The sequence below is a fragment of the Hyla sarda genome, chromosome 3 (assembly GCF_029499605.1).
Source record: "Hyla sarda isolate aHylSar1 chromosome 3, aHylSar1.hap1, whole genome shotgun sequence".
Lineage (NCBI taxonomy): Eukaryota > Metazoa > Chordata > Amphibia > Anura > Hylidae > Hyla > Hyla sarda.
Window position 1 is genome coordinate 4610836 of NC_079191.1, and position 24306 is coordinate 4635141.

General features: G+C 47.0%; 2 protein-coding genes across 5 annotated transcripts in view; one reads left to right on the forward strand and one right to left on the reverse strand.

Annotated features, from left to right (window-relative positions):
* The window catches only part of LOC130361114 (whey acidic protein-like), a 296171-nt gene that overhangs the window by 39939 nt on the left and 231926 nt on the right, over nt 1-24306 (forward strand). The window lies entirely within an intron of this gene.
* LOC130361117 (caltrin-like protein 2) lies at nt 5747-23301 on the reverse strand. The gene is made up of 4 exons (XM_056563698.1): nt 23246-23301; nt 11876-12013; nt 8941-9083; nt 5747-5866 (listed from the first exon to the last, which is right to left on the reverse strand). Exons 2-4 carry the CDS (start codon nt 11970-11972, stop codon nt 5861-5863), a joined length of 246 nt encoding a protein of 81 aa, XP_056419673.1. The 5' UTR covers nt 11973-12013; nt 23246-23301; the 3' UTR covers nt 5747-5860.

Below are 24306 nucleotides of genomic sequence, written 5' to 3' on the forward strand. Positions count from 1 at the left end.
TGTTGCAAAAGCTACAACCCCCAGCATGTACGGACAGCGGAAGGGCATTCTGGGTCTTGTAGTTATGCAACAGCTGGAGACATACTGCTTTGGCTGGGGATGCTGGGGATTGTAGTTATGCGACAGCTGGAGACACACTGGTTTGCTACTTAACTCAGTGTGCCTTCAGCTGTTGCAAAACTACAACTCTCAGCAGTCACCGACAGCCAACGGGCATGCTGGGAGTTGTAGTTATGCAACCAGCAGATGCACCACTACAACTCCCAGCATGCACTTTAGCTGATTGTGCAAGCTGGGAGTTGTAGTTATACAACAGCTGAAGGTACACTTTTCCATAGAAAAAATGTGCCTCCAGCTGTTGCAAAACTATAAGTCCCAGCATGCCCATAAGGGAATGCTGGGAGTTGTGGTGGTCTGCCTCCTGCTGTTGCATAACTACAGCTCCCAGCATGCCCTTTTTGCATGCTGGGAGCTGTTGCTAAGCAACAGCAAGAGACTGTCACTCACCTCCTGCTGCTGCTCCGGGACACAGGTCAGTCCCTCGCTGCCGCCGCTGCTCCTGGGGCCCCGATTCCAACATTGACGCCGGAGATCGGGTCCCCAGCTCCCAGGGTCTTCTTCCCGCACCCACTCACGTCCTCCGGAAGAGGGGCGGAGCGGGTTGCGGGAGTGACACCCGCAGCAGGCGCCCTGATTGGTCGGCCGGTAAACCGGCCGACGAATCAGGGCGATCGTGAGGTGGCACCAGTGCCACCTCACCCCTGCTGGCTATGGCTGTTCGGGGCCATCTCTGATGGCCCCGATCAGCCAGTAATTCCGGGTCACTGGAGACCCGATTGACCCGGAATCGCCGCAGATCGCTGGACTGAATTGTCCAGCGATCTGCGGCCATCGCCGACATGGGGGGGCATAATGACCCCCCTGGGCGATATGCCGCGATGCCTGCTGAACGATTTCAGCAGGCAACGGGCACCGGCTTCCCTCCGGCTAGCGGCGGGGGGCCGGGAATGGACAGGACGTACTCCTACGTCCTCGGTCCTTAATGACTCGGAAACGGGGGCTTAGGAGTACGTCCATTGTCCTTAAGGGGTTAAAGCTCAAGACTATTAGTCCCAGCAAAGCCTGTGAGGAACCTGCATCCCGGTTACCTCAGGATAAACTGTATATTTGTAAAGACTGTTTGCTCAAGAAGTTAAGTAAAAGATCCAGTTATCTCATAAATCCTACTGTGGTCATTCCATTTATTCCCTGCCGTTTTTGGTCCGGTTGACGTCGGCATCACGAGAAACCAAGGGTTAATACCACCACACCCTGTAACATCATTGCCTCACCCCGACACCACAAGTCCATTTCAAGCAGTGTTACAGAGCAGGCTACGTTTTGTCACCTCTCATGCTTGACAAAGGCGAAGACAGGTTGCTGAAATATAGCCTGCTCTGTAACACTGTTCGGAATGGGATAAACTCCACCGAATTCTGCACTTCTCGGGAGTGCACTGGAAAAATGCAGAAACTAAGATATTTGCCCTGCAGATGCTGCAGTGATGGGTTTTGGCTGGAAGACGTCATCATGGTGGTCTGAGCCAGAAGGAGAACAGAAGGAAAGAGGACCACGCCGACAGTAAAAGACGTGAATTGTGAGTCAGTTAAGACCCTGCCGCCAACCGTCCCAAAAACAGCAGGGAATAAATGGAATGTCCACAGCAGGATTTATGAGATAACTGGAACTTTTACTTAACTTCATGTATATTATTGTGCAACACGACTGGGGTCTGATCCTGGGGTCTGTATTATGTAAAGGGGGGGGGGGCTGTATTATGGTTGGGTCTGATTCTGGGGTCTGTATTATGTAAAGGGGGGGCTGTATTATGGTGGGTGGTGATTCTGGGGTCTGTATTATGGTGGGTGGTGATTCTGGGGCCTGTATTATGGTGGGTGGTGATTCTGGGGTCTGTATTATGGTGGGTGGTGATTCTGGGGTCTGTATTATGGTGGTGTGTTATTCTGGGGTCTGTATTATGGTGGGTGGTGATTCTGGGGCCTGTATTATGGTGGGTGGTGATTCTGAGGTCTGTATTATGGTGGGTGGTGATTCTGGGGTCTGTATTATGGTGGGTGGTGATTCTGGGGTCTGTATTATGGTGGTGTGTTATTCTGGGGTCTGTATTATGGTGGGTCATGATTCTGGGGTCTGTATTATGGTGGGGGTGATTCTGGGGTCTGTATTATGGTGGGTGGTGATTCTGGGGTCTGTATTATGGTGGGTGGGGGTGATTCTGAGGTCTGTATTATGGTGGGTGGGGATTCTGGGGTCTGTATTATGGCGGGTGGGGATTCTGGGGTCTGTATTATGGTGGGGGTGATTCTGGGGTCTGTATTATGGTGGGTGGTGATTCTGGGGTCTGTATTATGGTGGGTGGGGGTGATTCTGAGGTCTGTATTATGGTGGGTGGGGATTCTGGGGTCTGTATTATGGCGGGTGGGGATTCTGGGGTCTGTATTAAGACAGGTGGAGATTCTGGGGTCTGTATTATGGTGGGTGGTGATTCTAGGGTCTGTATTATGGTGGGTGGTGATTCTGGGGTCTGTATTATAGTGGGTGGGGATTCTGGGGTCTGTATTATGGTGATGATTCTGGGGTCTGTATTATGGTGGGTGATTATTCTGGGGTCTGTATTATGGTGGGTGGGGATTCTGGGGTCTGTATTATGGTGATGATTCTGGGGTCTGTATTATGGTGGGTGGTTATTCTGGGGTCTGTATTATGGTGGGTGGTGATTCTGGGGTCTGTATTATGGTGGGTGGGGATTCTGGGGTCTGTATTATGGTGATGATTCTGGGGTCTGTATTATGGTGGTGTGTTATTCTGGGGTCTGTATTATGGTGGGTGGTGATTCTGGGGTCTGTATTATGGTGGGGTCTGATTCTGGGGTCTGTATTATGGTGGGTGGTGATTCTGGGGTCTGTATTATGGTGGGTGGTGATTCTGGGGTCTGTATTATGGTGGGTGGTGATTCTGGGGTCTGTATTACGGTGGGTGGTGATTCTGGGGTCTGTATTACGGTGGGTGGTGATTCTGGGGTCTGTATTATGGTGGGTGGTGATTCTGGGGTCTGTATTATGGTGGGTGGTGATTCTGGGGTCTGTATTATGGTGGTGATTCTGGGGTCTGTATTATGGTGGTGATTCTGGGGTCTGTATTATGGTGGGTGGTGATTCTGGGGTCTTTATTATGGTGGGTGGTGATTCTGGGGTCTGTATTATGGTGGTGATTCTGGGGTCTGTATTATGGTGGTGATTCTGAGGTCTGTATTATGGTGGGTGGTGATTCTGGGGTCTGTATTATAGTGGTGATATAGTGGTGCTGCAGTGATGGGTTTTGGCTGGAAGACGTCATCATGGTGGTCTGAGCCAGAAGGAGAACAGAAGGAAAGAGGACCACGCCGACAGTAAAAGACGTGAATTGTGAGTCAGTTAAGACCCTGCCGCCAACCGGCCCAAAAACAGCAGGGAATAAATGGAATGTCCACAGCAGGATTTATGAGATAACTGGAACTTTTACTTAACTTCATGTATATTATTGTGCAACACGACTGGGGTCTGATCCTGGGGTCTGTATTATGTAAAGGGGGGGGGGCTGTATTATGGTTGGGTCTGACTCTGGGGTCTGTATTATGTAAAGGGGGGGCTGTATTATGGTGGGTGGTGATTCTGGGGTCTGTATTATGGTGGGTGGTGATTCTGGGGTCTGTATTATGGTGGGTGGTGATTCTGGGGCCTGTATTATGGTGGGTGGTGATTCTGGGGTCTGTATTATGGTGGGTGGTGATTCTGGGGTCTGTATTATGGTGGTGTGTTATTCTGGGGTCTGTATTATGGTGGGTGGTGATTCTGGGACCTGTATTATGGTGGGTGGTGATTCTGAGGTCTGTATTATGGTGGGTGGTGATTCTGGGGTCTGTATTATGGTGGGTGGTGATTCTGGGGTCTGTATTATGGTGGTGTGTTATTCTGGGGTCTGTATTATGGTGGGTCATGATTCTGGGGTCTGTATTATGGTGGGGGTGATTCTGGGGTCTGTATTATGGTGGGTGGTGATTCTGGGGTCTGTATTATGGTGGGTGGGGGTGATTCTGAGGTCTGTATTATGGTGGGTGGGGATTCTGGGGTCTGTATTATGGCGGGTGGGGATTCTGGGGTCTGTATTATGGTGGGGGTGATTCTGGGGTCTGTATTATGGTGGGTGGTGATTCTGGGGTCTGTATTATGGTGGGTGGGGGTGATTCTGAGGTCTGTATTATGGTGGGTGGGGATTCTGGGGTCTGTATTATGGCGGGTGGGGATTCTGGGGTCTGTATTAAGACAGGTGGAGATTCTGGGGTCTGTATTATGGTGGGTGGTGATTCTAGGGTCTGTATTATGGTGGGTGGTGATTCTGGGGTCTGTATTATAGTGGGTGGGGATTCTGGGGTCTGTATTATGGTGATGATTCTGGGGTCTGTATTATGGTGGGTGGTTATTCTGGGGTCTGTATTATGGTGGGTGGGGATTCTGGGGTCTGTATTATGGTGATGATTCTGGGGTCTGTATTATGGTGGGTGGTTATTCTGGGGTCTGTATTATGGTGGGTGGTGATTCTGGGGTCTGTATTATGGTGGGTGGGGATTCTGGGGTCTGTATTATGGTGATGATTCTGGGGTCTGTATTATGGTGGTGTGTTATTCTGGGGTCTGTATTATGGTGGGTGGTGATTCTGGGGTCTGTATTATGGTGGGGTCTGATTCTGGGGTCTGTATTATGGTGGGTGGTGATTCTGGGGTCTGTATTATGGTGGGTGGTGATTCTGGGGTCTGTATTATGGTGGGTGGTGATTCTGGGGTCTGTATTACGGTGGGTGGTGATTCTGGGGTCTGTATTACGGTGGGTGGTGATTCTGGGGTCTGTATTATGGTGGGTGGTGATTCTGGGGTCTGTATTATGGTGGGTGGTGATTCTGGGGTCTGTATTATGGTGGTGATTCTGGGGTCTGTATTATGGTGGGTGGTGATTCTGGGGTCTTTATTATGGTGGGTGGTGATTCTGGGGTCTGTATTATGGTGGTGATTCTGGGGTCTGTATTATGGTGGTGATTCTGAGGTCTGTATTATGGTGGGTGGTGATTCTGGGGTCTGTATTATAGTGGTGATATCTGGGTCTGTATTATGGTGGGTGGTGATTCTGGGGTCTGTATTATGGCGGGTGGTGATTCTGGGGTCTGTATTATGGTGGGTGGTGATTCTGGGGTCTGTATTATGGCGGGTGGTGATTCTGGGGTCTGTATTATGGTGGTGATTCTGAGGTCTGTATTATGGTGGGGTTGACTCTGAGGACTGTATTATGTAGGGGGGGGGGGGTCTGTAGTATACATGTCTGAGTTAAAATGGTTGTTCTCACTGTAAGGTACTCACAGGGAGAACAATATGTAAGGACAATTCTGGAAAAAAAACACCCTGTGACAAGCCACACCCACAACAAGCCACACCCATATTGCCGACACACAAAGCGACTTTGAAAACAATTTGGGCCTAGCACTACCAAAAGGTTGCCTACCCCTGATCTACAGTGTCCTCTGCTGCTGGTCTTCATCACAGACTCCTGGTCATCACGTTGTGTGTGATGTATGACAGAGACTCGGGGACATACTAAACATGTGTATTTTATGTTATTTTTTATAAAGCTGTAGAATAAGAGTCACAGGACAATGATGAGGATGATCCTTTTATTAGATAGTGTAAACACGGCTGTAAATACAGAATTATATAGGACACTGGAGCGGACTATGGATCCTCCTTGGTGCTCATGGCCGATGTTCAGGGCTTTGGTTATACCTGGAAAACAGGATGTTGTGATATAAATATCTAGTTCTCCACCAGTAGTAGACGCACAGCTTAGTGAACCTACCATGGTCACATCACATTCGTGATTTATAAGATATCACTGTCCCCGTACAAGTTCACAACAAAGAAGGTAAAGGGAGCACTCACCAGTTGTCACCAGCAAAATGATTCTAATCAATGTGACCTGGATCTACACAATCTGTGACATTTGGGTCTGAATATTATGTTTTTGAAATTTCCAGTGATACCAATTATATAGTGGTCTGAAAAGCACAATGGCTGCATTCACAAACCTGAGCTCATGGGTGTCCGCAGGAATTTTTTACAGGGGGGGGGGCTGGGGCATAATTTGAATGGGGTACTCAACTATTTTAAAACTTATGGATAGAGGATACGTGTCTGATAGCGGTGGGCCTGACCGCTTAGACTTCCTCCATGAAGTGCTGTACTTTATCTCCTGCGCTCAGATAGATAGATATGAGATAGATAATAGACAGGTGTAACCCGGGCTTCAGCATTTTCTTTTCAGGAGGTGCAGCACATAAAGCATTCCCCCAGGGAACTGGTAGCCATTGGGCCCCATCAAGAACGGCCGTCAAACTCTCAGTCAGTGATCAAAATAATATTTCTCCTCCACCCCTCTGCCAATGTAATTTTCTGATATTTTCCTGATGTTTTCCTAATGAGTAAATATCAAGTATAGTGAATTTAGCAAATTTACTATGGACATTGTTTCACCTTACACAGAACCATCTATTTGGTCACCTTTTCAAATTGATCATCCATCTGTATGTACATGTTTTCAACTCTTAAAGTTGTACTCTTCCCCTACACATCTTATCCCCTAGCAAAAGGATAGGGGATAAGATGTCTGATTGCGGGGATATGGCTGCTGGGACCCCCTGCGAACTCCGGACTGGCACCCCGTAATCTGAATGCTTGGAGTGAACTCAGCTCCGTGCCGGATTACGAGTGACCACAGCCATCACGCTACTCTTCATAGACATAAATGGAGGGGTGTGATGACCAGCAACCGGATACCCTGTGATCATACAACCTTTGGATAGCGGCTAAGATGTCTAGTGGTGGAGTACCCCTTTGATGCTCTCCTAAGATCATAAAAAAACATTTAATAATGCCTGAGACTCTAATGAATGTCCAGGTGAAAGACAGAGGGGGGGATTTATCAAAACCTGTGTAGAGGAAGAGTGGTGCAGTTGCCCATGGCAACCAATCAGATTGCTTCTTTTATTTTTACTGGTCTCTTTAAAAATGAAAGAAGCAATCTGATTGGTTGCTATGGGCAACTGCACCACTCTTCCCCTACACAGGTTTTGATAAATCTGCCTCAGAGAGTTGACTGGTGAGTGCCCTCCGCAGTCAGCACCTCACCTCCCCACAGTCGACCGCTCGCCTACCTACAGCCTGCCTTTTGCCTCGTCGCAGCCTGCCCCTCGTCTCCCCGCAACCTGCCCTTGTCTCCTTGCAGCCTGCCCTTCACCTCCCCGTAGTCTGCAGTCTTCCGCTCACCTCCCTGCACTACCTGCCCACTGTCTGTATGTGTTAGGATTAAATGAAACAAAACAGAATCCTCAGTTGGTGAGTTCTCCAATTACCTTCATGTTGGCTCAAGCATATAGATATTGTATAAATAATTGTCTTTGATTTTGGCTAAACGGGTTTACTTGGAAATGTCTGATTGAATGGATGTGATGGTCACAAGCAGCTGATTGGATGGATGTGATGGTTACAAGCAGCTGATTGGATGAATGTGATGGTTGCAAACAGGTGATTGGATGAATATGATGGTTACAAGCAGGGGATTGGATGGATGTGATGGTTACAAGCAGGGGATTGGATGAATGTGATGGTTACAAGCAGGTGATTGGATGAATGTGATGGTTACAAGCAGGTGATTGGATGAATGTGATGGTTACAAGCAGGGGATTGGATGAATGTGATGGTTACAAGCAGGGGATTGTATGGATGTGATGTTACAAGCAGGGGATTGGATGGATGTGAGGGTTACAAGCAGGGGATTGTATGGATGTGATGTTACAAGCAGGTGATTGTATGGATGTGATGGTTACAAGCAGGGGATTGTATGGATGTGATGTTACAAGCAGGTGATTGTATGGATGTGATGGTTACAAGCAGGTGATTGGATGAATGTGATGGTTACAAGCAGGTGATTGTATGGATGTGATGTTACAAGCAGGTGATTGTATGGATGTGATGTTACAAGCAGGTGATTGTATGGATGTGATGGTTACAAGCAGGTGATTGTATGGATATGATGGTTACAAGCAGGTGACTGGATGAATGTGATGGTTACAAGCAGGTGATTGTATGGATGTGATGTTACAAGCAGGTGATTGTATGGATGTGATGGTTACAAGCAGGTGATTGGATGAATGTGATGGTTACAAGCAGGTGATTGTATGGATGTGATGGTTACAAGCAGGTGACTGGATGAATGTGATGGTTACAAGCAGGTGATTGTATGGATGTGATGTTACAAGCAGGTGATTGTATGGATGTGATGTTACAAGCAGGTGATTGTATGGATGTGATGGTTACAAGCAGGTGATTGTATGGATGTGATGGTTACAAGCAGGTGATTGGATGAATGTGATGGTTACAAGCAGGTGATTGTATGGATGTGATGTTACAAGCAGGTGATTGTATGGATGTGATGGTTACAAGCAGGTGACTGGATGAATGTGATGGTTACAAGCAGGTGATTGTATGGATGTGATGTTACAAGCAGGTGATTGGATAGATGTATGGTAACAAGCAGCTGATTGGATGGATGTGATGGTTACAAGCAGCTGATTGGATGGATGTGATGGTTACAAGCAGCTGATTGGATGGATGTGATGGTTACAAGAAGATGATTGGTTGTATTGAGTGATGGGATTAGATGGTGCTGGGACCTCCTGTTGGGAGAGAGGGAGGGAGAGCTGCTCTATATAGATCTTCTCACATGATGGATAAAACTAGTGATGGAACATGAAAACCTGACAATTATTTATCCCTCCAGTGTGATTGGTTGCAGTACTTACAGGATCGACGCACTGCACCTGACAGGCGTAATTACAGCACTTCTTAGCCTTAGGACAGTCATAGTCATAGTTGCACTTCGGCTTAGGAGCAGGAGTAGAACATTTTACAAGTGTATACACTATAGGACACTTCCCAGGTTTCTCTGCATGTAGAGAAACAAAACACGAGAAAGAGAATGACATTACAGGGAGCAGGTGAAAAAATTATTCCATTGCTTCAAGGAGCCTATTAGCAGCCCAAGCCATCCTAAAAACGAATGTGATCCCATAGATGTCATGTACAGAGCCTACCAGATGTCTCGAGGGGGGGCCCGATAAGTAAATCATACGTGTGGCCCTTTGCAGCTATCAGCGGTTCGCCGCGCATCACCTATTACATGTCTTGCTCATTTGAAGACGGATCTTTGATCATATTACATATGTCAATGTCAGCCAGTCCCAAGTCCAACCCTTCCCTTCTGGGGAAAGAGGTGGATTTAAACTTGTTCTAGTTGGTTGAGGACTTGGCCTTTACCAGTCACGCATGCTTCAGCTAGCTCCTGTCAGCTAGGTCTTCCTCCATATAGGCCATATTTGTACCTTCAGGCGCTATTCTTAGGTCTAGTTACTAGGGGTGTAAGAAAAAAATCGATTCACTCGATTTTCGCGTTTTTTTTATTTGGTGATACGGTATCAATTCAAAATATTTTTGAATCGATCCTTTTTAGGTATGTGGAATTCGTATCTCCTGACGCCCGGGACAGGCAGTTCTGGGCACCAGGCAGGTGAATTTTTCTGGCTCGTGCAAGCAGGACCAGACCTGATAAGCGTGGCGGGGCTCTGGGTGTATGGAGCGGGCTCCCGACTTGTGCCCGCTCCGTACTCTGCGACCACCACTAATAGCCAGCATGTGGCGCTCTGCAGTCTGTATGGAGCGGGCTCCGGACTTCTGGCCGCTCCATACTCTGCAGCCCCCGGCTGATTTCAGTAGCCGGGGGCCGCCGCTAATGCAGCGATCGCCACGGCTGGCTATTAACCCTTTAGATCGCCGCTGTCAAAGCTGTCAGCGGCATCTAAAAGGATCTGTGAATGCTCCCTGGTGGGCTAGTGGGGTGGATCCCCCCCTCGCAGCACGATTGTGGGCAGACGATCCACTATAGAGGTAGCCGGAGGGCTTACCTCTGCTTCCTGCATTCCCGTGGCTCTGTCATTGATAGAGCTTGGCTGGATCAATGGAGTTCAATAGAACTCTATTTATCTGTCTGAGGAATCTAATGATTCCTCCTAAAAGTCTAATAAAGTGTATAAAAAAAATGTTTTAATAAAAGTGTAAAAGACATTGTTTTTGAGACAGCATCGGGATATATCGCAATATATCATCTCGTAAACAGAATCGGGATATATCGGGATATATAGTATGGTCATATGTGTATCGCGATACGTATCGTATTGCCAAATTCTTGCCGATTCACACCCCTACTAGTTACAGTCCACACTGCAAGGATACATTTCTACATTGTCCTCCAAGAGGAAAGTGTTTTCCATAAAGGAGAAGTTGCATAAGGGCCTTTCTGTAAATTGCTGCTCTGTTTCGGGCCTATGGTCGGACCAGTGCCTGCCTGTCTGCAAAGTCAGGGGGACTTCCATGGACAACCCTTTCTGAGTGTTGTGTCGTAGAATATCGCCAAAAGAGTGAGTGAAGTGAAGTCCTATATTGCAGACATATTTCCAGAAGACATTTTCACATATACCTACTAAAAGAATTACATTGTAACTAAGCTTCTACTAAAACACTAGTTCAAGAGACAGTGCCCAAATCTAGTTCTCCAGACTCTCTACTATTTGTATTCCTCTGTACTCCAGAACTCTACTATTTAAAATTGTATTCCCAAATCTTTCTGGAATTGTAAAAGATAAGTAAAGTTTACAGGTTGTTTCACCAGCCCATGTGAAGGGCTTTTCAATTAGAAGGATCTGAGCTGCTAATGGGAAATGATTAAAAATATTATATTAAAAGGGATGCTCTGCCAAAAAATATCTTGTCCCCTATCCAAAGGATAAGGTTTAAGATGTCTGATCGCGGGGGTCCTGCCGCTGGGAAACCCTGTGATCTCCGGACCGACAGCGTCGGCATCCGGAACACAGAAGCTTTGAGCTTCTGTGTTTGGGAAATCACACCACGCCCCCATTCATGTCTATGAATGGAGGGGGCATGGCGGCTGTAATCACCAGTCATCTGGCACAGAGCAGAGTTTGCTTGATGCACGGATGACCGGGCTACGACGCTGGAGATCACGGGGGTCCCCAGCAGCGGGACCCACACGATCAGGCATCTTATCCCCTATCCTTCAGATAGGGAATAAGATGTTTTTTGTCGGGGTACCCCTTTAAAGGGATCCTGTCTTCAGAGATGTTCCTGCAGGGATAGTGAGGATATGAAGTAAGAAAGTGTACCCTTCTGGCTCTGTAAGTAGATCCCTGGGTGAGGAGCTATACTTACCTAGTCCTGTCTTCTCCTGATGTAACCACGCCCTCTCAACTTTATTGACAGCTCTCATCTCCAGGGCAGAGCGTTGACATTGGCCGTGGCAGAGCTGTCAATCACGCTGAATGAGTGTGATTACAGCCAAACTATACGGGACTAGGTGTAGAGTACAGCTCCCCCACCTAGGGGACTACATACGGGGCTGGCAGAGGAGACTTTCTAACCATCCTTCTCACCGTCCCAATAGGAACATCCCTCAGGGATGGTGAGGAAGAGGATTTTACCAAATATATCGTGTTGCCATGTATTATATAAGGTAATATCTCATGACAGGTTCCCTTTTACGTCTTCCTGTGAGGTCCCATCCTTACCCCCATACGATCTCAACTCCAAGTATCTCATACACCCGGTGCCATCTCTTGTCCCATACCGAGCCCTATGACTTGTAGAGATGGGTGGTCATTGACTCACCTGGCCTCATGCATTTCGGTTTACACTCCGGGGCGCAGCATTTCAGTTGTCCATTACAGTCCTTGTCAAATTTACATGATCCTTTTATAAGTGGCATCGCACATTTTGTTTTTGGAATCGGACAGGTTCCCGGTTTTGCTGCAGTTAAAGAGTTTGACAAGAGGTTCAAATCATTTTTATTGAATTTTTTGAGAATTTTTTTTCACAAAACAGAATTGTCCAATAGATAACAAACGCAGCCAAAAGAACAATACAGAAATAAATAGAACAGAATCATACAAATTCTCTATAAATGATCACTCAGTTTAGATACACTTAAAAAAAAATCAGATCCATCGGATATTGTATAAGCATATCCAGAATGTGTTGGAAAAATCTATAAGATTTACCATTAATTAAATGAACAGATAAGGTGGAAGACTCCATCTGTACCGGCTACTGCTGACATTATTGACGCTGTCAAAACCAACTGTTTCTACGAAATAACGTACGCATGGAAGTTGAATACCAGAGCTGACTGCGAGTCTAGATAGTGCAGCTGGACTAAACATTATCCACAGTCCTAACTATTGCAAGTTTCACACTTAAATGGCGTTTCTTGTGTTCCAGTATTCATAGTACCGTTTTGGTGTGTAGACTGTACCAAGGGCTATGTACACATGTACATAGGTCATTACATGATGTATGTTATATTCTCCACATACTTTTTATGGCTGCCTGTGGCGAGAGAGGGGAGGACTGCGGGATCCTGCATAAATTTACTTGCTGATATTTCATCTTGAGAGGAGACTGATTCCAGCCTCCAGGGACCAACCCCAGTCCCAAAGCTGACAAGGACTAGATACATTAGTCAGACTTGGGTGACTGTCCCATCCCTGGCCGGATTTACACCCAGCATACAGGACAGGAGAAGTAGTACTGTGCAGTATATATAGATATATATATATATATATATATATATATATATATATATATATATATACAGTATAAGAGCAGATACTGAGGAACTCTTTTATTTTATATAAAGTACAAAACATAAACCAACACAACATCCATAACAATGATAATCAAATGAACATAAATAAACCTAACACATAACAAATAATAATAAACAAAATCCCTTCTGGTCCAGGACAACTCACACTACATACCTATATACACACTTCATACCTATATACACACACCACAAACCTATATAACTATATACACCACAAACCTATATAACTATATACACCACAACCTATATACACATCACATACCTATACACACACACAGAACATATACCTATACAACATTTTTTTTAAATAGTATAATACACACACAAAAACAATAATCAAGAACAAAATAAGAATTTACTCATAATATCCCCCACCTTCCCTATAACCTACACAAAAATATACACAAAATATAAATCAAATATTATAACCTTATTCATAATACGCTTAATACTCCTATACATATATACAACCCCTATACATATATACAACCCTTATACAATATACAACACCTATACATATATACAACCCTTATACATATATACAGTCCCTGTATATATACAACTCCTATACATATATACAGTCCCTACACCATAACAATAACCTCAAGGGGATCCTAGGGGAATTTAAAAGAGCCAACCCAATCCCTTGATCCTGACCTGGGCAATCCTTGAGGGCCAGTGGTTTCTGGAAATGGCTCAGCAAAACCCTGTTATCGAGGATTTTCCTCGGCAGAGTTCTTACCTCCCACATCCCCCGCCTCCACCTCCTGATGACCTTCAGAACCAATGCAACATAAGTCTGGAGATGCCCGTGTGACGTGCAAAGATCCTTCACTTGACCGCCTCTCTCCCATTCCTGGAAGAAAGGCTGAAACCATCTCCTGCAAGAGACTACCCACGGAGGAGCCCTCTCTGTCCAGAGGTTCGATATATTGGTCTTTAAAAAGGAATTCACTAGAAATACCACCGGGTTGACCATACCCAACCCGCCTAGTCTCCTCGTGTGGTAAGTCACCTCCCTCTTAACTAGTCTATTCAGTCTATTCCCCCACAACATTAGGAAGAACAGACTGTAGACCCGTCTCCAGAGGGGTTCTGGCAAAAGGCTGACACTGCCCAGATAGATTAACAACGGGAGCAAGAAAGACCTGATCAAGAAAACCCTTTCCCTAAAGGTCAAAGAGCAACCTTTCCACTGTTACACTCTCTTGGAGACATCTTCCAGTCTGCTTTCCCAATTTCGTGTGGGGTAATCCCCGGAACCAAATTCGATGCCCAGAATTTTTGCAGATTCCTGGGGCACAGGGAGGGTGTCCGGGAGACAGAACTCAGGGTCTCCACCTCCCAACCAAAGACTTTTGCACTTTTCCCGGTTGATCTTAGACCCGGATGCCTCCGAGTAGCAATCCACCTCCGACATCACCCATTCCGCTTCTCCTTGCGAAGAGACAAAAATGGAGACGTCATCAGCGTATGCCACTACCCTTAAGGCCGAATCCGGCACCGCCGGGTCAATCCTCACCCCCGCCAATGGTCTGCGATCTAGCCTTCGAAGGAAGGGGTCGATCGCGAACACATAAAGCAAAGGGCTTAACGGACAGCCTTGACGCACACCAGACTCCACCCCGAAAGGGCGGCCCACCCAACCGTTTACCAATGGAAAAGTCTCAGCCCCTGCGTACAATGTTCTCAGCCAATCCACAAACCCCCCCGGCAGACCGTATTTCAAAAGAGTGGACCAGAGATACTCGTGATCAACTCGATCAAAAGCCTTTGCTTGGTCCAAGGACAGCAGAAACCCCTTCCAGTGACCAGCCCGACCCTGCTCCACGGCTTCGCGGACACCCAGCACCGCACTAAAAGTGCCAAGACCTGGAACAGAGCAGTGCTGGGACCCCGAAAGGAGCTGGGGTGCAAATTTCACCAACCTGTTGAATAGCACTTTTGTCTTTACCCTTTGACAGGATGATCAGAGCCGACCTCCTCATTGACCTTGGCAGAGTGCCCGAGGATAGACACTCATTTCTTACCTCAGTCAAGAGGGGAACCAAGATGTCCTTAAAGGTCTTATAAAACTCGGGTGTTAAGCCATCCGGCCCTGGCAACTTTTTGAGGGCAAGCCTCTCAATCGCCAGCTTAACTTCCTCTTCTCTGATCTTCTCTGTCAAAACATTAAGAGAGGGGTCTACTCCTGACTGAGGAATGGCATCAGCCAGGAAAGCCGCCATCTTGCCTCGATCTAGATCCCTCTTCCCAAAGAGGTGCGAGTAAAAGGCTCTGATGACCTCTAGGATCCCCGATCTGGACTTGTTCAGAGATCCTGTACTATCAACCAGGCCGGTCACAATCTAACAATCCACTGACACCTTACAGCTCCGGAAAGGGTCGGGCGAGCGGTACTTCCCGAAATCCCTTTCAAAAACCAAAGATGTGTGTCTATCATACTGGCACTTCTTTAGCAAAGATTTCACTCTGGAGATTTCCTCTCGGTCACCTCCAGTCGAGACCAGAACCTCGAGTTTCCTCCTTAGTTCCTGATAGAGACGATCCCTATTCAGACTCCTAAGGTTCGCGGTATGGCGGAAGAATCTCGCAGCCCGTTTTTTGAACATCTCCCACCACTCTGACTTAGTGCTGCATAAGTCCAGTAATGGTACCTGGCTCTGAAGAAACTCCTCACAGGATCGTCTTATCTCCTTGACTTCCAGGAGGGACAAATTCAGCTTCCACAATCCCCTTCCCATCCTGGGGGTCTCTGAAACATTCAAAGAGAACATAATCAAACAGTGGTCGGAGAACTCCACCTCAACAACCTGTAAAGGTGAAGAGACAGACTCCTCCTTCAAAAAAAAAACTATCTATCCTAGACCTGATCTCTCTACCTCTAAAGTAAGTGAACCCACTGTGACCTGGGGTGTGCCGGATGTGGACAGCCACAAGGCGAGACTCACTAGCTATTCTATTCAAGGCGACGCTATCATAATCTAGCCGATCCCTGGAGCCTCCCCTATCACCAGACCTTGTGACAGTATTAAAGTCTCCTCCAAAGATGACCTGCCGGCTAGTAAAAAGTAGGGGCTTAATCCTCATAAAGAGACTTTTCTGGTCCCACCTAGACTGTGGACCATGGATGTTTATAAGCCGGAGCTCTTGTCCCTTCATGAGGACGTCTAATACCAGACATCTCCCCATTTCTAGCTCGATAACACGTCTGCATTCTACCTGAGCGGTTTTAAAAAGAACCGCCACCCCGCTATACGGCTGGGCCGCAAGAGACCAGTGAGAGGGCCCGTGGCGCCACTCACGCTTTGCCTTATGGATAGCGGTTAGATCGGTCAACCTGGTCTCCTGCAAAAATAAAATGTCGGCCTCAATTCGGCCGAGAAAATCAAAGGCTGCAAATCTTGCCGCATCTGACTTTCTGCTGGCGACATTAATACTCGCCAGCGTCAACGGGGAGGGTGCCGCCATCATGTGTGATCAAGCTAGACAGCCCTCTATTTCCCTCACCCTCCCTTTTCCTTAGTGTCATCATCAGAATTACCCACTTTACCCCTTTTTAAGCACAGAGACATATCCATATTTACAGAATTTGCAGAGTTTCCCTCTTTTCCAGAGGTCACCTCCTGCACCCCACCTGGTCCTGGGACAGCCTCCCTCCCCGTTACCAGAGAGGAGGACTTGACGCTCCCAGAAGGCCTCACTTCAGACACCGGCACCTCGTCCCCGGCCTCCTCATCAGAGGAAGAGATGTTATCCCTGAGGACTTGGTACCGGTTAGGGCTATCTACCAGAGGGGAGGCGGTAGATCCTTCCGCTGGTACCTGGACAAGGGTGAGGGGGACTAAATGATCCCACTCCAAAGAAGGGGACTCTTTCTCCTTGCTTCTCTTACTCCTCTTTTTCCTGGCACCCGATTTTCTCTTATTCTTTAGCCACTCTTTGCTCTCCTCATCCATACTCTCTCCTGGAGAGGAGGTAGCAGTGATGGCCCTCTTATCCTCCTCCTCTCTATCCAGTCTCCTGGCCTCCTCCTCCAGCCCACCATCGCTCAGATCTTCAGCAGAATCCACCATCTCAGGGTCAGGTACCTCAGCTGCCACCTGAGGAGCCCCTTCCCTTTCCCTTTGGCGTGCCTCCAAACGCCTCAGCCTAGAAGGTGTCATTCTTTTCTTCCTTGGACCCGTAGTCTCCCCGCCTCCGCCGGTACCCTCCCCAGTGGAGTCAGCATCTCTGCTAACCCCAGCTGGGGATTCCACCGCATTGGCAAAAGAGACCGAACAGCGGCTGAAGGAGTGACCGAGGTCCCCCACACAGATGACAACGAATGTCCCCACAGGTTGCGGCGAGATGTCCTAACCCTCCACACAACGCGCACTTCTGGACCCCACATTGTGCACTGAAGTGTTTCGGGTCACTGCACCTATGGCAGACCTTCGGTTGTCCCTGGTAGAAAACCAGGATCCTGTCCCTCCCCAGAAAAGTGGAGGAGGGAATGTGGGTGACAGAATTACCCGAAACCTTCAACTTGACCATGAAGGTCCAGGCCCCTGACCACATACCGAATTCATCCCTGTTCTTCTGGGGAATGCTGACCACCTCTCCATAACGCCCAATCCAGGTCATGATGTCTATGCAAGAAAGAGATTTGTTACACGTTAATACCGTCACTTTCTTGATGTTATTCTGGCGAGAAATTGCCTGGACAGCAAAGTCTCGCCACTCGGGTGCTATCTTTGCCAGTTTGTACCGAAACCAAAAGAGCTCGAGCCCTTCAGCCCGGACGAAGCTGACTTCGAAAAATGGGGTACCATGAGGATGTATCAGGACAAAGATGTCACCTGCCCTGAAATCCATCTTGAGGAGGAGCTCAACTCCTTTTGTCCTGTTTGGACAGGTATCACTGCCCTTCCACCTAAGACAGACCACATTCCTCCTGGTGACCCCAGACCCGGCTGTGGGGAGTGACCATGACTCCTCTCCTTTGCTCTCGGAAGGCCCCAAGGCCATGCCTCTCTATGCAAAAGGACAGTTCTACCTCTCTACACTCCACAGTGATAGATTTATCCCCCCCTCCGCAAGGCCTCCAGAAAGCGTCTCTGAAGGTCACTATGGCCAGGACCAGAAGGTGCAGGAATCCCATGAGGCCTACTTGCACCGGCAGCAACGCTGGCATAACTCCTAGTGGGCACTGCTGCTGGGGGTTCAGGTGGAACAACATCACTCTCTACAGAAACCATACTCTCCCCCCCTCTCACACTCACATCCCCTCCATCCATCCTGTCATCATCATTCCCATCCTCCCTCACTCCCTCTACCCCATTCACACCTCCATTCAGTCCTGGACCAGACCCCACAGACAGACCCCCCATATGTACATTATTTACAGTATTTACATTATGTACACATGTGACCTCAGCTTCATCGGGTGCTCCTGACCAGTCTTGCTCCGCCCCAATAATAGACTCTGACTGGTCAGGAACCCCATCCACCTCACTGGTCACAGGAAAGTCCTTTGGGACAGGAGGCCGTCTAGCTGCAGAAACAGTTCCTATTTTGTCCATAGACCCTCCAGTCCCCATGGGTTTGAGGACAGTCCCTTTAATGTTCTCCACTGCTTTAGCAGCCGCCATTGCCAGTCCAGCCTTGGCCGGTTTTATTATCCCTGCTGAGGTGCCACCTGCCCCAACCGCAGATGAGGTTCCCCCACGAGAAGCCTCTGCAGGTGACACCCCGACAGCAGACACCACTCCAGCCGCAGACTCCACCGCGGAGCCTACTTTACCACCAAGTGCCTGGTGGCGCCGCTTATCTCCGCCCTCGCTCCTCATCTCCAGCACCGGGACCAAACCTGTACCACTGCCTGCCTTGCCCTTTCCCGGTGCCAAAGAAAAGCAGCCTCCCGCTGGGCTGCTGACCTCACCAGACATGTCCGGTTTCACAGCCGAAGTCGCCCCAAAACTCTTACCGCTACTACAAGCTGAAACAGTGTCACATGACTTTCCCGTAGGGACCTCCATACTCTGCCCACTGCTCTTACCCTGCACAGAACCCACCGCAGGGCCCTGACTAGATGGAGCTGGGGAAAGGGGGACATAGGAAAATGATACCGACTCACCCCCCTTCTGGTCATTCCTTCTCCTCCTCCTCCTCCTCTCTCCCTCATTCGGTACAGGGTCTTCTCTGAACGTGAAACGCTCCAACCGTACCGGAGACTCCATCTCCCTGATGACCCCCATCAGTCTCCCCCCGGAGTCACTGCTCTCCTCCTCCGAGCTCCTCCGGGGTCCTGGCGCTGAGGCTGGTGGTCCTTGTCCGGGGCAAATGCCGCTTCTGTGCGCTTATTTCCGGTCGCAGTGTTTGCCCGCACTCGAGCGCATCTCAGCTCTGCACGCAACCTGCTGAGCTCTTTGCCATTAGTTTTAAATGCTTGCAGAAAATAAGCGAGGTAAAGTCAATCACAGGCTCCTGGGGTCTCCGCACCCCCCAATCCTTCACATCCATGTCTTCACAGGGAGGGGGGGCGGGTGAAACATTGCTGCTTCCCCCACCAGATCTCCTTACCCCCTCCGAACAGGCCGGTCGCTGTGCGTCCTCTGTCCCCGCCGGCCTACTCCGGGAACCATATATATATATATACACAGAATAAGAGCAGATATGATTACACCCAGTATACAGGACAGGAGAAGTGGTACTGTGCAATATATATATATATATATATATATATATATATATATATATATATATATATATGTATATATACAGAATAAGATCAGATACTGAGGATTACCACCAGTATACCGGACAGGAGAAGTGGTACTGTGCAGTGTGTATGTATATATATATATATATATATATATGTATATGTATATATATATATATATATATATATATATATATATATACACAGAATAAGAGCAGATATGATTACACCCAGTATACAGGACAGGAGAAGTGGTACTGTGCAGTGTATATATATATACAGAATAAGAGCAGATACTGAAGATTACACCCAGTATACAGGACAGAAGTGGTACTGTGCAGTGTATATATACAGAATAAGGGGGACATGTATCATTTCCAGTGTATAATAGAAGTTTTTTACCCCCTCTGCCTGTTGTCTAAATTTGGTGCAGCTGCGTTAAATTTATCATTCTTGTGCAGCTACTTTCTTGAATTGCGTTTAAATTTAGAATTCTCCTCAGAGCATAAATTTACACTGCAGCTCTATTTAGTAGGAGCTTTGTCTGCAGCGTATCTGCACCTAAACAGTAATTGTGTCCTCGTTATTAGTTTTAGAATTTTTTTTCTTCATTATGTAGAGTTTTAATCTCACAATAATACCACTTTTTGCACCCAATTATAACACATCAATTATACCAATGTCCTTATTCTTCATTTAACATCTGTGACACCCCTGTGCAAATCACCTCAAATGTACATGGTGCCCTCTACCTTCTGGGCCTTGTTGTGCGCCCGCAGAGCACTTTGCGCCCACATATGTGGTATCTCCGTACTCTGGCTAAATTGTGTCCCAAAAAATGGGGATCTTTTTTCCCATTTACCTCTTGTGAAAATGTAAAGTATGCCGCAATACCTGTATGTCAGTGTAAATAATTTTATTTTTATACACTAACATACTGGTGTAGACTTCAACTGTTCCTTTTCATAATGGGTAAAAGGAGAAAAAGTCCCCCAAAATCTGTAAGGCAATTTCTTCCGAGTACGACGATACCCCATATGTGACCCTAAAATTTTGCCTTGAAATACGACAGGGCTCCGAAGTGAGAGAGCGCCATGCGCATTTGAGGCCTAAATTAGGGTTTTGCATAGGGGTGGACATAGGGGTATTCTATGCCAGTGTTTCCCAAACAGGGTGCCTCCAGCTGTGGCAAAACTCCCAACATGCCTGGACAGTCAATGTCTGTCCGGCAATACTGGGAGTTGTTGTTTTGCAACAGCTGGAGGCTCCATTTTGGAAACAGTGCGTTACCAGACGTTGTTCATATTTATTGGGGAGGGGAGGGGGGCTGTGTAGCGGTATGTGTATATATAGTGTTTTTTACTTATTTTATTTAAGTGTAGTGTAGTGTAGTGTTTTTAGGGTACAGTCACACGGGCGGGGGTTGACAGCGAGTTTGCTGCATCTCAATCTTGCAGCACTCCCTGTAAACCTCCGCCCATGTGAGTGTACCCTGTCCATTCACATTGGGGGGGGGGGGGAACATCCAGCTGTTGCAAAACTACAACTCAGAGCATGCCCTTTTGCTGTCCGTGCATGCTGGGAGTTATAGTTTTGCAACAGCTGGAGGCACACTGGTTGCGAAACACGGAAACAGACTCAGTGTTTCGCAACCAGTGTGCCTTTAGCTGTTGCAAAAACTTCAAATCTCAGCATGCAGTGACAGCAGAAGGACATGCTGGAACATGTAGTTATGCAACAGCTGGAGGCATACTGCTACAACTCCCAGCATGCCCTTTGGCAGTCCGTGCATGCTGAGGGTTGTAGTTATGCAACAGCTGAAGGCACACTGGTTGCAAAACACTTGAAAGTTTTTTACTTAACTTAGTGTTTCCAAACCAGTGTGCCTCCAGCTGTTGCACAACTTCAATTCCCAGCATGAATGGTCTGCATGCTGGGCGTTATAGTTTGGAGGCACCGCTGGAGGCACACGGGTTGGGAAAAAGAGTTAGGAAACGAACAATGTTTCCCAACTAGTGTGCCTCCAGCTGTTGCAAAACTATAATTCCCAGCATGGCCAGGCATGCTGGAAGTTGTATTTCGGCAATATCTGAAGGGTCAGATATTGACAAACTACAAATCCCAGCATGCTTGGGCAGTCTGGGCATGCTGGGAGTTGTAGTTTTGCAACAGCTGGAGGTCCACAGTTTGTAGACCACTGTATAATGGTCTCCAATCTGTGGTCTTCCAGATGTTACAGAACTACAACTCCCAGCATGCCTCGACAGAGTGGGCATGCTGAGATTTGTAATTTTGGAACATCTGGAAGAGCACAGATTGGAGACCATTATACAGTGGTCTCCAAACTGTGGCCCTCCAGATGTTGCAAAACTACAACTCCCAGCATGCCCAGATGGTCAAATGGTAAGATGGCTGGATATCAGTGATAGCCGCCATTTTACCGGGCGCTGGGGAAAAGTATAACGGAAAGCATTAAATTTTAAAAATAAAAGGAGAATGATCTACAGTGTTAAGTGGATACAAAGCGATTATAATGTGACGGATCTTGTTCAATGATAAGTAAGATATCAAACATTTCCTATGTAAATGTATTAAATTGTTGGATCATAAAATAACAAAACCAATATACAAGTGATCTGATGAATAACTGAACTGTAAACAAATATTCTATATGCAAATTATTATAAAAGTGCTTTGGAATAACCAAGGAGTAAAAAGCAATATAAAGCAACCAAAGGAGGAATTGAGATAGGAAAGTAAAAACATTCTGGTGGTTCCTTAGTAGAACTTTCCTTCAGAAATAGAAAGGATTTCGCTACGTGCAGTTATAGATGGTTTATATTTATGGGGAAAAAGACGCACGTGCGTCAAAATTTTTGGTGCAAAGGAAAAGAACGCAGGTAATAAATCCACGTGTACTATAGATGTCTCTCCAAGGTACCCTGATTCAGCCACATCTGGAGGACACGCTCTACCAAAACGTGCGCAAAAAAATGGGAAAAAACAAGCACTTGCGCAAAATTTTGCGCAAAAAAATACACACAAAACAGGGGTAAAATCTTTGATACATGTCCCCCTAAGAGCAGATACTGAGGATTACCCCCAGTATACATGACAGGAGAAGTGGTACTGTGCAGTGTATATATATACAGAATAAGAGCAGATACCGAGGATTACCCACAGTATACAGGACAGGAGAAGTGGTACTGTGCAGTGTATATATATACAGAATAAGAGCAGATACCGAGGATTACCCACAGTATACAGGACAGGAGAAGTGGTATTGTGCAGTGTATATATATATATACAGAATAAAAGCAGATACTGAAGATTACCCCCAGTATACAGGACAGGAGAAGTGGTACTGTGCAGTGTATATATATACAGAATAAGAGCAGATACCGAGGATTACCCACAGTATACAGGACAGGAGAAGTGATACTGTGCAGTGTATATATATATATACAGAATAAAAGCAGATACTGAAGATTACCCCCAGTATAAAGGACAGGAGAAGTGGTAGAAGATGATACTGAATCAGAGATGTTTCTCTGCACAGTCACAATATGTTTGGTATCACTGCGACCACCAACAATGTTCTTTATCTAGTCAGATCACTTATCACCATCCCTAGTAGATTCTCCTGATGTAGTCGGAATGATGGGGTTACCTGTGGTGGAGCCCACATAGCAGAGGATGAGGAGGAGCAGAGAGCTGGTGACTGGAGACATGTCTTCTGGTCTTCTGGTTCTGGCGATGAGGGATCCGGCTCCTCCACTTATATATATGATCAATAGGAGGATGATGGGGAGAAGGCTATTGTGACCTATTACGTTATACACAGTATACAATGCATGTCATGCACTGCTTCACAATAACAATAATAAGGCAAGATCAGGTGTCTTTAGCTGCCAACTTTAGTGACCATGGTCAGTCTTCTTATTTTATTCCACCTTGATATATAGTGAGGAGACGTGTACAATGTTACGGTGACATGGGATACATCACTGAGGAATAAACATTTTTGTAACAAAATATACAGCTGATTTTGAAGTCACCAGCACCTGATAGCTCAGGCACTTCACGGGACATTTCTACGAGGCTGGGGACCACTGACCAGAAGCCCAGCAGGCCGTCTTCTTTGCAAGGTTCAACATCCTGTTACGTTTCCGTCTGGCAGACACACACGTGAAGGCTGATGCTCTTTCCCATTCTTGCAACCCAGCCATCAGATGGAAGAACCTCAGCACTGGTAATCCCATGTGTCTGGTCTCCATTGCACTTGTCCAGGTGAAAGACTTTGCAAGAGAAAGAAAATTCTCACATGGGGACATTGATCAGAATATGGTGGTCACCCTGGCGTACAAATAACTGTTGACTTACTGTCTTGCCATTACAGGTGGCCTGCCCTGCATAAAGACATCTAGGAATTACATAGTTACACAGTTCTTAACGGGGTACTTTGTCTCTAAGACATCTTATCCCCCCTCTATGCAAGGGGTGGGGGGGGGGGGGGGGAGAGCTTTGATGTCACAATACTCCTGCCTGGGGATTGTGAATAATCAGACCCGGAGCGATATTTGCTCCGCAGGCTGATGATAGCAGGGTGCTGCATGAAAGAATGTGGTGGTCCCCAGTGGTGGGACCCCCGCGATCAAGCATCTTATCCCCTATCCTTTGGATAGTAGATAAGATGTCTTAGGGCGGAGTACCCCTTTAAGGTACGTTCAC

Bases quoted from the DNA above. Each gene is read 5' to 3' on its own strand.
- LOC130361117 (XM_056563698.1), bottom strand. From the start codon at position 11,972: ATGCCACTTATAAAAGGATCATGTAAATTTGACAAGGACTGTAATGGA. The intron at 9,084-11,875 runs GTGAGTCAATGA...CTCTACATGCAG, and splicing joins ACCGAAATGCATGAGGCCAG to AGAAACCTGGGAAGTGTCCT.